The sequence below is a fragment of the Dermacentor silvarum genome, chromosome 7 (assembly GCF_013339745.2).
Source record: "Dermacentor silvarum isolate Dsil-2018 chromosome 7, BIME_Dsil_1.4, whole genome shotgun sequence".
NCBI lineage: Eukaryota > Metazoa > Arthropoda > Arachnida > Ixodida > Ixodidae > Dermacentor > Dermacentor silvarum.
In genome coordinates, this window is record NC_051160.1 from 473,464 (window position 1) to 486,318 (window position 12,855).

General features: G+C 51.7%; 2 protein-coding genes across 2 annotated transcripts in view; both read left to right on the plus strand.

Moving 5' to 3' along the window:
- Positions 1-12,674, plus strand: part of LOC119457437 (uncharacterized) — a 263,718-nt gene extending 251,044 nt beyond the window's left edge. Inside the window, exon 8 of the mRNA XM_037718989.2 lies at positions 12,540-12,674. Coding sequence (XP_037574917.1) covers positions 12,540-12,602 — 63 coding nt within the window. The 3' untranslated portion in view covers positions 12,603-12,674. The remainder of the gene's footprint in view (positions 1-12,539) is intronic.
- The window catches only part of LOC119457436 (uncharacterized), a 742,184-nt gene that overhangs the window by 323,181 nt on the left and 406,148 nt on the right, over positions 1-12,855 (plus strand). The gene's annotated exons all lie outside the window — the stretch shown is intronic.

Sequence of the window (12,855 nt, forward strand, 5' to 3'; positions counted from 1 at the left end):
TTCGCAGTGTCGTGTTAGTTATCTGGTCAGTCCCGGGTGCCGACCTGCCATTGAGATCCATTAGCGCCATTCGAACTTCAGCTGTGGTAATATTCTCATCAAGCTTTGATTGCGTCCGCCCGCTATAGAGGAGGGACCGCGAAGGGGGGGGGGGGGGGGGGGGGGGATCCACTCCTCTAAGTGGCAAATATTTGCCTGCAAGCATGTTGCAAACTTCCTTTTCTGAGCTGTCTCTGAGAGCCGCGCTGACTATACGGTCAACCACCCTGTGCTGACTACTCTTGCTTTTTTCGGGTCCCATCAGAGGTTTAAGTAAGTTCCATTTTCCCCCAACACGCATTTGCCCATCTACCATGTTGCACGTCTCCTCCCATCGCGCTCTCTCGAGCTGCACGGAGTAAGTCTCGACATGGAGGCTATGGTCTCGATCTCCCTGTTAATTTAAGCGACCCTTCGCCTTAACCGCCTATTGAGCTTGTTCTGTTTCCAGCGCTCCTTAAGGTCATTTCTGGCCTAAAAGAGGTGGGCAAGTTTGCTATCCACGCTCCCGATCTCTGGCGGCGTCTCTACGACCTTTGTGGCCCTCTTAACGTCCCTGGATAAGTTTTGTTTCCAATCCGAAAAATTCTCCCAGCAGCCCCTGTCTTTACGAATATCGCGGAAAAGATCCCAGTCTATCATAGTGTGTTTCCTGCTGACAGCGACAGTTGCCAAGAGCGTAGTTTCGAGTATATAATGGTCGCTACCTAAGTCTTCATATAAATTAGTCCACTCGCAGTGATCCTGAAAATTTGTAAATGTTAAGTCAGGTGTGGTGTCCCTACTAACTGAGTTGCCAGTTCGAGACGGATAACGGGGATCAGTCAACATAACCATGCCCAAGTCATGTGTGCTCTTGTAACGTGAGTCACCCTTCCTTGTAGTTTTTGGATACCCCCACGCAGTGTGTAGCGCGTTGAAATCTCCACACACCAAATGCGGTATGCCACCGCGGTTCGCGAGCCTCATAGCCTTTGAAATAAGTGCGTAAAAACGGTCCTGCGAACGTTTTGGGGAACTGTAAACATGTAAAATTAGCAACCGCTTGAGCAGTCGCCTCCCCGGGAGAAGTTCAATGCATTGATATTTCGATTTAAATCGCTTGTCGAGATCGTGATGTACAAGAGCCGAAATTTGCTTTGAAACGCATACCGCTATCCCCCAGCCGTCATCCTGTCTGTGGCAGAAAGTCTCATACCGAGACAGGGTAATCCCCTCTAGGAGAGTCTCCTGCAGCAACACGACATGCGGCTTGTCTTCTCTAGCTCTAATAAACTAGCACAACGCCGCCTTTTTTCTTTGAAACCCCCAGCAGTTCCACTGCCACACGCGGAGTGCCGGGTGCTGCTTATTTTGCCCCGCCATTTTTACTGCCAGATTTTGAGTTTCCGTCTGCCCCAACCTTAGGCTGTGGCGAAGGAAGTAGCGGCGTCCGGCCTTCCTCATTTGGTGTAATAACTCGGACCTCATCGGCCCTAGCCTCCAATGTTCTAAGTCGCTTACTGTGATCAGCGCTATGCTTCTTGAGCTCGCCTACATCTACTCGAAGCTGTTGGAGTATGCTCGTGATCTCCATTAGCGACTTTTCCATGGTCTCTCGAAACGATTCGAAACCGTCCTTGTCTGAAACCGCTACATCACCCACCGCTTTGCGTTTACGACCTACCGGTCCATCCGAAGTCTCCATAGCAACAGGAGCCGGCTTATTAGTTGCCTCCAAAGCTTTCCTGAACGTTCCGATCTCCTCTTTAAGTGCCATTACCATCTCTTTTAGAAGAGAATTCTCCTTTCTGATCTGTTTAAGTTCCTCACTGCCCGGTTGCCCTGTAGGACTACCCCCACTTACCTGCTATGCTTTCACGCCACCAGCCTTCTGCGCCCATGTTACTTGCGGCGGGAAATGACCAGGCCCTGAGGTGGATCGTGACCCAGGGCCAGCCGACTCCGAGCGAGGAGTAGCGCCCTGGCTCCGCCGTTGGTCTCCCCGCTCCTCGATGGGAGGAAAATGTTGAAACCTCCCGGGAGGTTGTCGTTCCCGTCTTGACTCTTCAATCCGTTCTCTTCGTCGTTGTCGCACGAGGAAAGGAGTCTGATAATGCTGTGTACAAGTTCGATCCCCCGTCGGGTGACCCTTTCCGCATAGCTTGCACTTCGCTTTACACTCGTGTGAGTCTGTGGGATTTTCCACCCCGCATCCACGACAGATTTTCTTCTCCGGCGTCGGACATACATCGGCTCGATGACCTACTTTTGCGCATATGTAGCACACATCCATCTGTCGCCTATACAGGTAGCACTTCAGAAGAACACCTCTAAACTTGATGTAATTCGGATCTTCACAGCCTTCAATGACGATGACCACGGTGCCAGAGTCCTTTATGCGCTTGACTTGCATGGCTGTCGGATTCCTAGAATGCACTATCATAGTATTGAGTTCCTTCTCGGTGATTTCCCGGTCCACGTTCCGAATGACACCCTTGCAGTAGCCGTCACCCGCGGAGTAGTAGGCGTTGACGTTGTACACTTTCTCTCCAACCTTGATTTTCTTGATGCACACGTAATTCTGCGCGTGTTTCTCCAGCGGCGTACTAACGACGACGATATTCTGTGTAACGTTGGGGCAGACAACGTCTTCCCCCGCAGCGTCGTAAGTGATCTTCGCAGCGGTCATGATTGCCTCAGCAACCTTGCAATGCCCTGCTTTTCTGAGATCCAAACCATCCCGCGGTCGTATGACGATCCGTCGGTGATCTTCCGGTAAGTCTGGCATGCCAGAGGACGCAATAACCCGCTTTTTCAGCGTCGAACGGCTGCGTTAGGAAGGCGCGCCAAAACCGCCACCATATCTTCTAGAACCAGCGTCGAGTTCGCGCCCGGCGGTTCCTTGCTTTGGGGACTTGCCGCGCACGAAATTACAACCCGCATCACTGAATTCCTCTTCTTCGATCGTTTCGCCTTCCACTTCGACAGGCATCTCCTCGGTAAAGCGGCGATCAAGCGCCCTACTCGTCGCTAGGCCTAACTGCCGGCGGTGAAGCGGCGACGCCGCTAAGCTGAACGGCCTCTCCTGTGGCGTTCCGATCAGAAAACAGTCGAAAAAAGGCAAATACGCACCCAAAGTCCAGAAATCGGATATCCACGAACGTAAAACCACATTGTGCACAAATACAGAGCAGAAAACTGGGTTGAAAACCCCATAAAAGAACGAAAATAGCAAAAAAAAAAAAAAAAAAGACGGAGCCTGTGCGGAGACGTCCGCACTGGTCGGCGCCACCGCGCGTTCCCTCACCAGTGTAATGCGTGCCGTTATATAATGAGGTCTATAAACATAGATGGGTGTATTCACGTTTTATTGAGACGCGATGTTGTGGCGAATGTTCTCACTTACTACGCTTCATTTGTATTGTTGTGTGCTCAGTATTTGCGATGTTATAGCGATGTGATGTGAGCTGGCGCAGCAGACTACTCGGCGCAACAACCCTCGAACGGCAAATGTTTATTTTTTCCGCCGAGAAGTTGGCCCCGCAAATTGTACAAGGCGTTGCCGCGCCTCCACAAGCCGCCATTGTAGGACGTATGGGCTTCTATGGCACCTTCGCTACCATGCGTACATATACCTTGCTGGATACGCAAGCGCTAGGAACGCCGACAAAGAGAGAGGGTGGTGTGAATGTAGACATGGCCGACGCGGGTCGCACAGCGGCAAATCTTTGAGAAACCTTTATTATCTACCTGGGAGTCTACTGATCTTGAAAATGGTGCCTATTGATACTAATCTATTCAAAATGCATATCCAAGAGACGCCGACGAGCCAGCTGTGGAAGAAGACGACGAACGCGCGAGCAGTGGTCTGAGAGCGTTCGCGGGGGACCTCAGTATTTGTTGACGCACACAAAAAATACACAGAACCCTAGCCATGCACAGCTTCGCTGCAACACACTTGAGCAAAATATTATTGCGCTGCATGCAGCCGCGAATTTGCAATCTCCTGTCAAAAACAGTGAAAAATCGCTTGCTCTCTCCATAGTAATGTCGTCAGCAGCTACCTCGCGAGCAGGCAAGCGGTCCCAGCAGGTATTGACAGATTTAGTGATGACGAGAACATTCTCAGTAATACTCATACTGCTAATTTTGAGTTACTTAATGAAATATACAAGTCTGCAATCTCAAAAACACGAAAAACGTATTTCGTCTTTGCACTTCCGGTCTACACACGACCTTTGCGCGTAGCTCCGTCTGCAGCGCATGGCCTCAGAGATCGCACCGGAGTGGTGCGTATAGTAGATACCGCGGCCGCCACGGGGTGCTGCGACAAGCCCTCTATAGTCTAGCCGCTTGGTGCCTCGATGTCAGTGCCGCCTCCCGCCGTTGAGAAGCGTGGCAATGAGGCACCATATATAGCCGACGAGACGCTCTGACAGCCGCATACTTTGATTGGTCTCTGTGGGTATAACGTATAGCTCCAGGGGCGTTGCAACGCGAGGCACAACGAGCGTCCATATTGTTGCGAAAAAGCGACGCGCACGTACGCCTGAACGCGAAGTAGCGTCGTACAGAAAAAAAAAGAAACCAAAGAAAAATACCAAACTATTAGGCGAGGCCTTGCCCCCTTGCCATCCGCCCCCCCCCCCCCCCCCCCCTGTGTAGCTTCCAGCGCGCTTATGAAGACGGAAGGAGCCGTGAATCAGTGTGGTTACTACCTCTGATTCTGATTATACTTTCAAGGATTCGAAGAAGTTGTCGCAGTTTCACCTGAAAGGTGAAGCATCAATTGCGATAGCAAAATTGAAGAGAGCTATACGGAGTAATAACAGCAGCTTTATCAGCTGTATAAACTTGGACATGCAGCAGCAACGGCAACACGCAGAACTGTTGTCGACGCCGTCGGCGTTTTGCCCGCGTTCGCTCAAAATGCGTGCGGCGTTGGTGACTGTTGCCGGAGCCTCTGATATAAATAGGCACTTGGTGCCGCAGCTAAACGTCGCCTCCCTTCCCTCCCCCTCCCCCCACGGCCTTTCGTGCGTCAGAAGAAGGCACGTTTGCTCTGATAATGATAATATTATCAGAGCAAACGTGCCTTCTTCTGACGCACGAAAGGCCGTGGGGGGAGTTTGCTCTACATATATGGTGATTGTAGAGGGGGAAAGACACGCCTACTTCTGCAGCCCTTAAGGGAGCACAGAGCAGAACGCGCGTTTGTTCTCCGCCGTGCGTTCACTCCCCGTGAAAGCGCGCGTCCCTCGCGCCCTTTCACTCGCACATACAGCGTTCGGCGCGCGGCGACGATTTCATCTCCATTGACGTCATACGGAACCTCACGGCGACGGCGACGGCGACGCCGACGGCAGAAATCTGCTTTTGAGTGTCCATATAATTGCCATCGCAATAAAAAAGTTGTCGCAGTTTCACCTGAAAGGCGAAGCATCAATTGCGATAGCAAACTTGTAGAGAGCTATACGGAGTAATGATATTAGCTTTATCAGCTGTATAAACTTGGACATGCAGCAGCATCGGCAACACGCAGAACTGTTGTCGACGCCATCGGCGTTTTGCCCGCGTTCGCTCAAAATGCGTGCGGCGTTGGTGACTGTTGCCGGAGCCTCTAAACGTCGCCTCCCTTCCCTCCCCCTCCCCCACGGCCTCTCGCTCGTCGGAAGAAGGCGCGTTTGCTCTACATACATGGTGATTGTGAAGGAGAACAGAGACGCCTACTTCTGCAGCCCTTAAGCGAGCACGGCGCAGAACGCGCGTTTGTTCTTCGCCGTGCGTTCACTCCCCGTGAAAGACGCGCCCCTCGCCCCTTTCACTCGCACATACAGCGTTCGGCGCGCGGCGACGATTTCTTCTCCAAATGACGTCATACGGAACCTCACGGCGACGGCGACGGCGACGGCGACGCCGACGGCAGAAATCTGCTTTTGAGTGTCCATATAATTGCTATCGCAATAAAAGAATTTCCCGCAGGAGGTTTGTGAGGCGACGTCATTTATACGTGAGGTCACTCTACTGTTGGTCAGAAAAGTGTTTCAGGGCCCCTTTAATGCGTCCACCCGCTTTGAATCCCAGCGTTTCAGGAAGACGGGCGTTCTTTACGGTTCTTGCTGGGTTATCTTGGCATTTGAAATAATAATTTATTATAAATGGGTTGCGGAAGATATACATGGAGGTAGATTCGAACTCAGGAACTTCACATGGGAGCTAGACTCTATTCGCAGCACAACCTGGGAGCACGTTGGAACTGTTCAGGTATTGGTAGCTATCGAATAACTTGTCCAGAATCTTGCTTGATGTTCCCTAGCAACACCTGCGCGCTCCATGCCCAGCAAATATCTCGTACGTAATATATGAACTGACATGTAAAAATACCAGGGAATATGATTATTATGTATTCGACAATCAAGTTATTCTTAAAAGAAATGTCTTCTATCATCAAGCTGCTTCATTCCATAGGAAACGTTGCATTAGATAGCATCTTGTGTCACCTAGAAAACGTTCGCTATGCAGTTGGCATATGTCCTTAGCACCCTTCCATGCGCTTATGGGCACAAAAAGACCCTTCTTAGCACCGTTTTATCGGCGAGGAGGAACGTAGCCTCGAGCCAGCGCGCCGCGCCGCTCTCCTGTTCGCACAGGTATGTGCGGATCGCCTTTTCTCCCAGCGGTAGCTTGGAACGGTAGCGGTATGATTGCGAATTAGTGCTATTATAATGTGCTCCGTCTCTGATTGCGGCGATCTCAGATGGTTTAAGGTCAACAGATTACCACTGTGCCGTATTCGGCTGCAAAAATAACTTTCGAAGCGAATGTGAAGCGACGCTTCAGCCGCGGCGACTCCGTGGACTCCGCCGCTGCGGTTACAGACAAGCGACAAGCGTCGGCTTTGGAGTGCCAGCATAAGCAGAAATAACTTGACGCCATCACTTCCATCGCGTGCATGTTCAGGAGATTTTGTTTCCAACTCGGCATCCATGATCAAACGATATGAACCAAAGGTGCGAATTCCAGTCGGCCAACTAGAGCGAATGGACGAAGTCAACTATTTCTTCATGCATGCACAATAATGTTATTCTATTCAAAAGTGTTTTAAGGTTGTAATGATTGGCAGTCAACGTTATGGTGGAAGTTGACCGGAGACGTATAATTTAAACAGTACGTGCCGGCTATGAAAATGAAAATGTATTCTTTTTTCGTTCTGTAACCGAAGCCATGCCTACCGTGTGCCGGCCTCCCCTAGTTCACATGGGCTCTCCCTTGCTTCCGAATCTCGCCCGCAATCTGTATGACGCCGCGCGTGGCGCTACATTACTTCGTAAAATCAAGTTGCTGTCACAGAGAGCAGTTTGTTTTATTGTGATACCAATTATATGGATACTCCAAGCGGATTTCTGCCGTCGCCGTGAGGTTCCGTATAAAGTCCAAGGGTTAGAAATTCGTCGCCGCGCGCCGTATGCTGTATGTGTGAGTGAAAGCGCGCGAGGGACGCAGGCTATCACGGAGAGCGAACGCACGGTGGAGAGCAAACACGACGTCTTCCGTCGCGCGAAAGGCCATGGGGGGATGGGAGGGAGCGGGGGGGGGCGACGTTGTGCTGCGGCACCAACTGCGTATCTTGCGACCGGGCGCAAGGGGAACTGGTGACTCAATCTCGCACGCTAAAGGAGGAAAGTGGGAAGGCAGCGCGGGACGGAGGGGGTGCGGCTTCTACTCTGCCAGAAACTGCGTACTTTGCGCGGCTGCGGGCGGTCGCGTGCACCGTATCTTGAAAGCGATCTGCACACGGCTCCTACCTTTGTATGCGCTGTGCTTTCGCCGCTCAGTTTCCGTTCAAGTAATAGACCGCACGAACCTTAGCTCGCTGCCACCGCGCTTGCCCACGCCAGCGTTTTGACAGCGGTTGTCTGCAGTCCTCGAGTGTGATCAATTCAGGTTTGCTTGTGTGCGCTGACACCATGCTTCTTAATTTAGTTAGTAAGCGAATGGACAATGCTAGACAATGCCTCGATAATCGTACCGAGAAATTTTTAGATGTACGAAAGCTAGCAAAACGTGTTTCCTCGGAGCTTCGCTAGTTGCCTGGATTTGGATGTACGCTGGTGCGGAACACGGCATGGCACCCGCAGACACCTCTTATTATTGTCGCCTGAGTGATAGCTTAATATAATTCAAGGCTATAGATACAGTAACAACACGTTTCACGTATGTTACGTATCATTAATGCTCAGACTTGACTCGCCTTCTATTTCGATCGCGGACAGAGCTGTGGCAGCTCCTCTAGGCCTGTCGCCATTCGATATTGCGGCTGAAATAAGGTTTATTGGAACAGGCGTAGATGTAGATCCTTCGGATATACTGGCACGGAACGGGCGTCTAAAACAGTTATGTCGGGCAGCGCTCTGAACCGTAACTTCGGCGTCGTCTTTCGCGGAGTGATCACGATGCTGCTGCTGTTGGTGGTGTGCACCATCTTCAGAGTATGGTGTACGTCTTCATCACAATCACCCCCGGGAGAAAAAGCAGCCATCCTGGCGACTCAAACAGTAGTGACCACGAGCGGCTCACGGTAGTGCTTGAGGCGATCGACGTGTACAATGTCACGTCCACGACGACGGAGGTCAGAGGGGGATGTCAGTCGTTCGATGAGGTAATTCACCATAGACGTGCGCTGGACAATACGATAAGGCCCATCGAAGCGGGGAAGAAGTTTTGGAGAGGCCAGGGGCATTCGTAGGTACTGACAGCCAGACGAGGTCGCCGGGAGAGAAGGCAGGTTGCACACAGTGAGCGTCATGGAGCCTTTTATGGCGCTGTTGCACAGCGGTGGGAAGTGGCGCTCTAACTTGCGACACTCCTCAGCATGACATGCTGCAGTCGAAACGGGCATCGGGTTGGTAGGGTAGCAGGGTGTCCACGGTGTGGGATGGGTGACGGCCGTAGAGCAAAAAGTAGGGAGAAAAGCCAGTGGTAGTCTGTGCGGTCTGGTAGTCTGTGACAATCTGTGCGGTCAGATGCGACGTACATGGCCAGCATGTTAGGGTCCGGTTGAAACGTTCGGTGAGTCCATTGGTCTGGGGGTGGTAGGCGGTGGTTGTCCTATGAATAACGTGGCACTGAGCCAGAAGAGCTTCGACAACCTCTGACAAAAAGACGCGCCCTCTGTCGCTGAGAAGTTCACAAGGTGGGCCGTGACGGAGGATGAAACAGCGGAGCAGGAACGAGGCGACGTCGCGTGCTGTGGCGGCAGGTAGTGCCGCAGTTTCAGCATATCGCGTAAGATGGTCGACGGCGACGATGATCCAGCGGTTACCGGCTGGTGTCATATGAAGCGGACCATAGAGGTCAATTCCCACTCGATCAAATGGTCGGGCGGGACAGGGAAGGGGCTGCAAAGCTCCAGCTGAACGACAAGGCGCAGATTTCCGACGTTGGCAGTACGTACATGAGCGAACGAATTTTCGGACGTATGTAAACATTCCTCGCCAGTAGTAGCGCTGACGAAGTCTTCATATGTTTTGAAGACTCCAGCGTGGGCGCACTGCGGGTCAACGTGAAAGTATGCGCAGATAGTGGACCGCAGGTATGACGAGTAGCCATTTGCGGCCGTCAGATGCGTAGTTGCGTCGGTGGAGAAGGTCGTCGCGAATGGTGAAGTGAATAGTTTGGCGGCGGAGTGCGCGAGAGGCTGGCAGCGGGGGCGTGTCAGAAAGTAGGTCGAGGAGGGCCGCTATCCAGAACTCGTGGCGCTGCTCTGAAGCAATTCTGTCGATGGTGAGAGACGAGACGACGGTTGTTAGTATTGACAGGCAACTAAGGTCGGCAGGCAGAGGAGACCGTGACAGAGCATCAGCATCCGAGTGCTTGCGGCCAGAGCGGTAGACGACGTTGATGTCGAACTCTTGAAGTCGAAGAGCCCATCGGGCAAGGCGGCCACATGGGTCTTTCAAATTTGATAGCCAACAAAGGGCGTGATGATCTGTGACGACGTCAAACGGGCGGCCGTACAAGTAAGGGCGAAACTTCCTAAGGGCCCATACGATGGCTAAGCATTCTTTTTCAGTCACAGTATAGTTGGTCTCCGCTTTGGTGAAGGTACGGCTGCCATAAGCAACAACTTATTCAGGATGCCCGGGTTTTCGTTGTGCTAGGACGGCACCGAGACCCATTCCGCTGACGTCTGTGTGTACCTTCGTCGGAGCTGCAGGATCGAAGTGACGCGTAATAGGAGGCGAAGCGAGAAGACGTCGTAAAGTAGTGAACGCCTCGTCGCAGGCTGGAGACCATGATGACAGGTCGCCGGAGCTACCCAGAAGCTGTGTCAGAGGTTTTATTATAGACGCGAAGTTGCGAATAAAACGTCGAAAGTACGAACATAAGCCGACGAAACTGCAAAGTTCTTTGAGATTTGGCGGTCTGGGAAAGTCAGTAACGGCACGCAATTTCGCGGGATCAGGTTGGACGCCGTGCTTAGACACGACGTGGCCAAGAATGGTTAACTTTCGAGCGTCAAAGTGGCATTTCTTGAGATTAAGTTGGAGCCAAGCGTTGGCAAGGCACGTCAGAACGCACCTGAGGCGGTGAAGATGTGTCGTAAAATCGGGAGCGAAGACGACAATATCGTCGAGGTAACACAGACACGTTTGCCATTTCAAGCCACGCAAAACAGTGTCCATCCATCGCTCGAACGTTGCAGGGGCATTACAGAGGCCGAAAGGCATCACGTTGAACTCATAAAGTCCATCAGGGGTAACAAATGCAGTTTTGGGCTTGTCAGCGGCGACCATGGGAACCTGCCAATACCCTGAGCGCAAGTCGAGTGAAAAGACGAATTCAGACGCCTGTAAACAGTCAAGGGCATCATATATTCTCGGTAGAGGGTACACGTCTTTGCGAGTGATCCTATTTAGGCGGCGAAAGTGAACACAGAAGCGGATAGAGTAATCCTTCTTAACGAGAACGACCGGTGAGGCCCACGGACTGTGAGAGGGCTGAACAATGTGGCGGCGAAGCATGTCGTCGACATGCTCACTAATCACACCGCGCTCGGTAGGAGGCACACGGTATGGTCGTTGTCGAAGTGGTGAATGGGAGCCCGTGTCGCCGTGGTGCGTAACAGTTGACGTGCGTCCAAGGGAAGGCTGAATAGCGTCGAAAGAAGAACTAAAACGGTACAGGACGGTGATAAGCTCCGAACGCTGCTCTGATGTAAGGCTGTTAGCGATGGATGGGCTAAAGATGTCGGTGCAAAACTTGTCGGGAGCAGAAAGAGTGCAGATGTCAGTAAGGTCGTCACAAGAAGTAGCATCTGGTACGTCGACGATGTGCAGGGACTGAATGGCTTGGACATGGCCGAGACACTGGCCACGGAGCAATGTGAGCGCAGCGGACAAAAGGTTGCATACGAAAACATGGCTGAAACCAGACAAGAAATCGAGGGTCGCGAAGGGAAGCAGTACAGTATTTTTGGCGATGAATGTCTCAAAAGGCGCGAACAAAACAGTGGCGTCACTGGCGTTACAAACGTGGCGTTACTAAGCTGAAAGCTTAGTAATGACACGCTAAGAAGTTTCCCTATCGCAAGAACTTGTTCAGGCCTCTCAGGGAAACGCGAAAGTTTGCCACTCGTCGTCAACAGTACGTTCGCTGTGCACCCTCCAGGGCGATCCCACATACCAGCATGGCGCCGGACGATAGACGGCGCTGTGATCGCAGAATGGCGGCACCGTCGATAGAATGGTCTATAGGGTGCACATAAAGACCCTACGTATGAGGTACTCAAATGGGGCTCAACCCTCATTTACCACCGTTATGTGTGTAAATATATTTATTGTTCTCGGCCACAAGCTTACGTGGTGCTAGCTATGGACTAAATGGGTGCTAAGCAGGTGTTCTGAAGGTTGTAAACACACAGAAAAAAACGGCCTTTTCACTGACATAAACGCGTAAGTTTTTTTTTTTTTTTTTGTTAGTGTGCATATGCGGAAAACGCGCTGTTTCGGGCATGATGCAGCTTGTTGTTCACCTACGTGAGCGTATTATTTTGCGTTCGTTAGTATTCGTTTAAATGTTCTGCGCTGCACGCATGTTGTAAATTCACAAGCATTGCAATACACAAGTTCAGTGCACTATGTAGCTGAATGTGCTATTTTATTGTCACCTGTTATGTTCATCACCCTTCATCTGTCTCTCCCTTTTATCCGATGACTAGTAGCAGACACACTCTTCCTTCGTTACTGCTCTCCTTTCTGCTCATAAAAACCACTTTTTCTCACAAAGGCAACTTTAAGATGTCACGAAACGTACGTGGTGTGACGTTTCTCAATCTACCTTGATGTTGCGGCTCTAGCATAATCCAGTCATGAAAAGTTCTTGATAAGCCGATCTTGTAATAAGTTGATTTTCTCGATCTGTCTACTGCGCCTTACGATGTGCGGTGGATCCACAGTTTTTAGGCGGATATGTAAATACCTCTTTACTGATACTTACCTCCTTGTTTCGTCTCGTAGGACCTGCCGCCCAGCTACGAGGAGGTGATGCGGTACCTCTCCCAGCAGTCGTCGAAAAGATGACGTTCACACCACGAGGCATGGAGGCGTGCCTATCGCTGACCAGCGGCCTCGGCCCTTGCGATGCAAGAGCAGCAGCAGCAGTGCACTCGCCGCAGCCTACGGCCACTGGCGGTGGCCGCTAGGCCTAGCATTCGTCGATTGGTTCAACGGTCAGGCGGTGCCGGCGGTGTTGTAACGATGGGCAAGGAGCTGACAGATCTGTCTCCACTGCCGCCACCCCCAACTCCACCACCACCGCCGCCGCCGGCGCCAC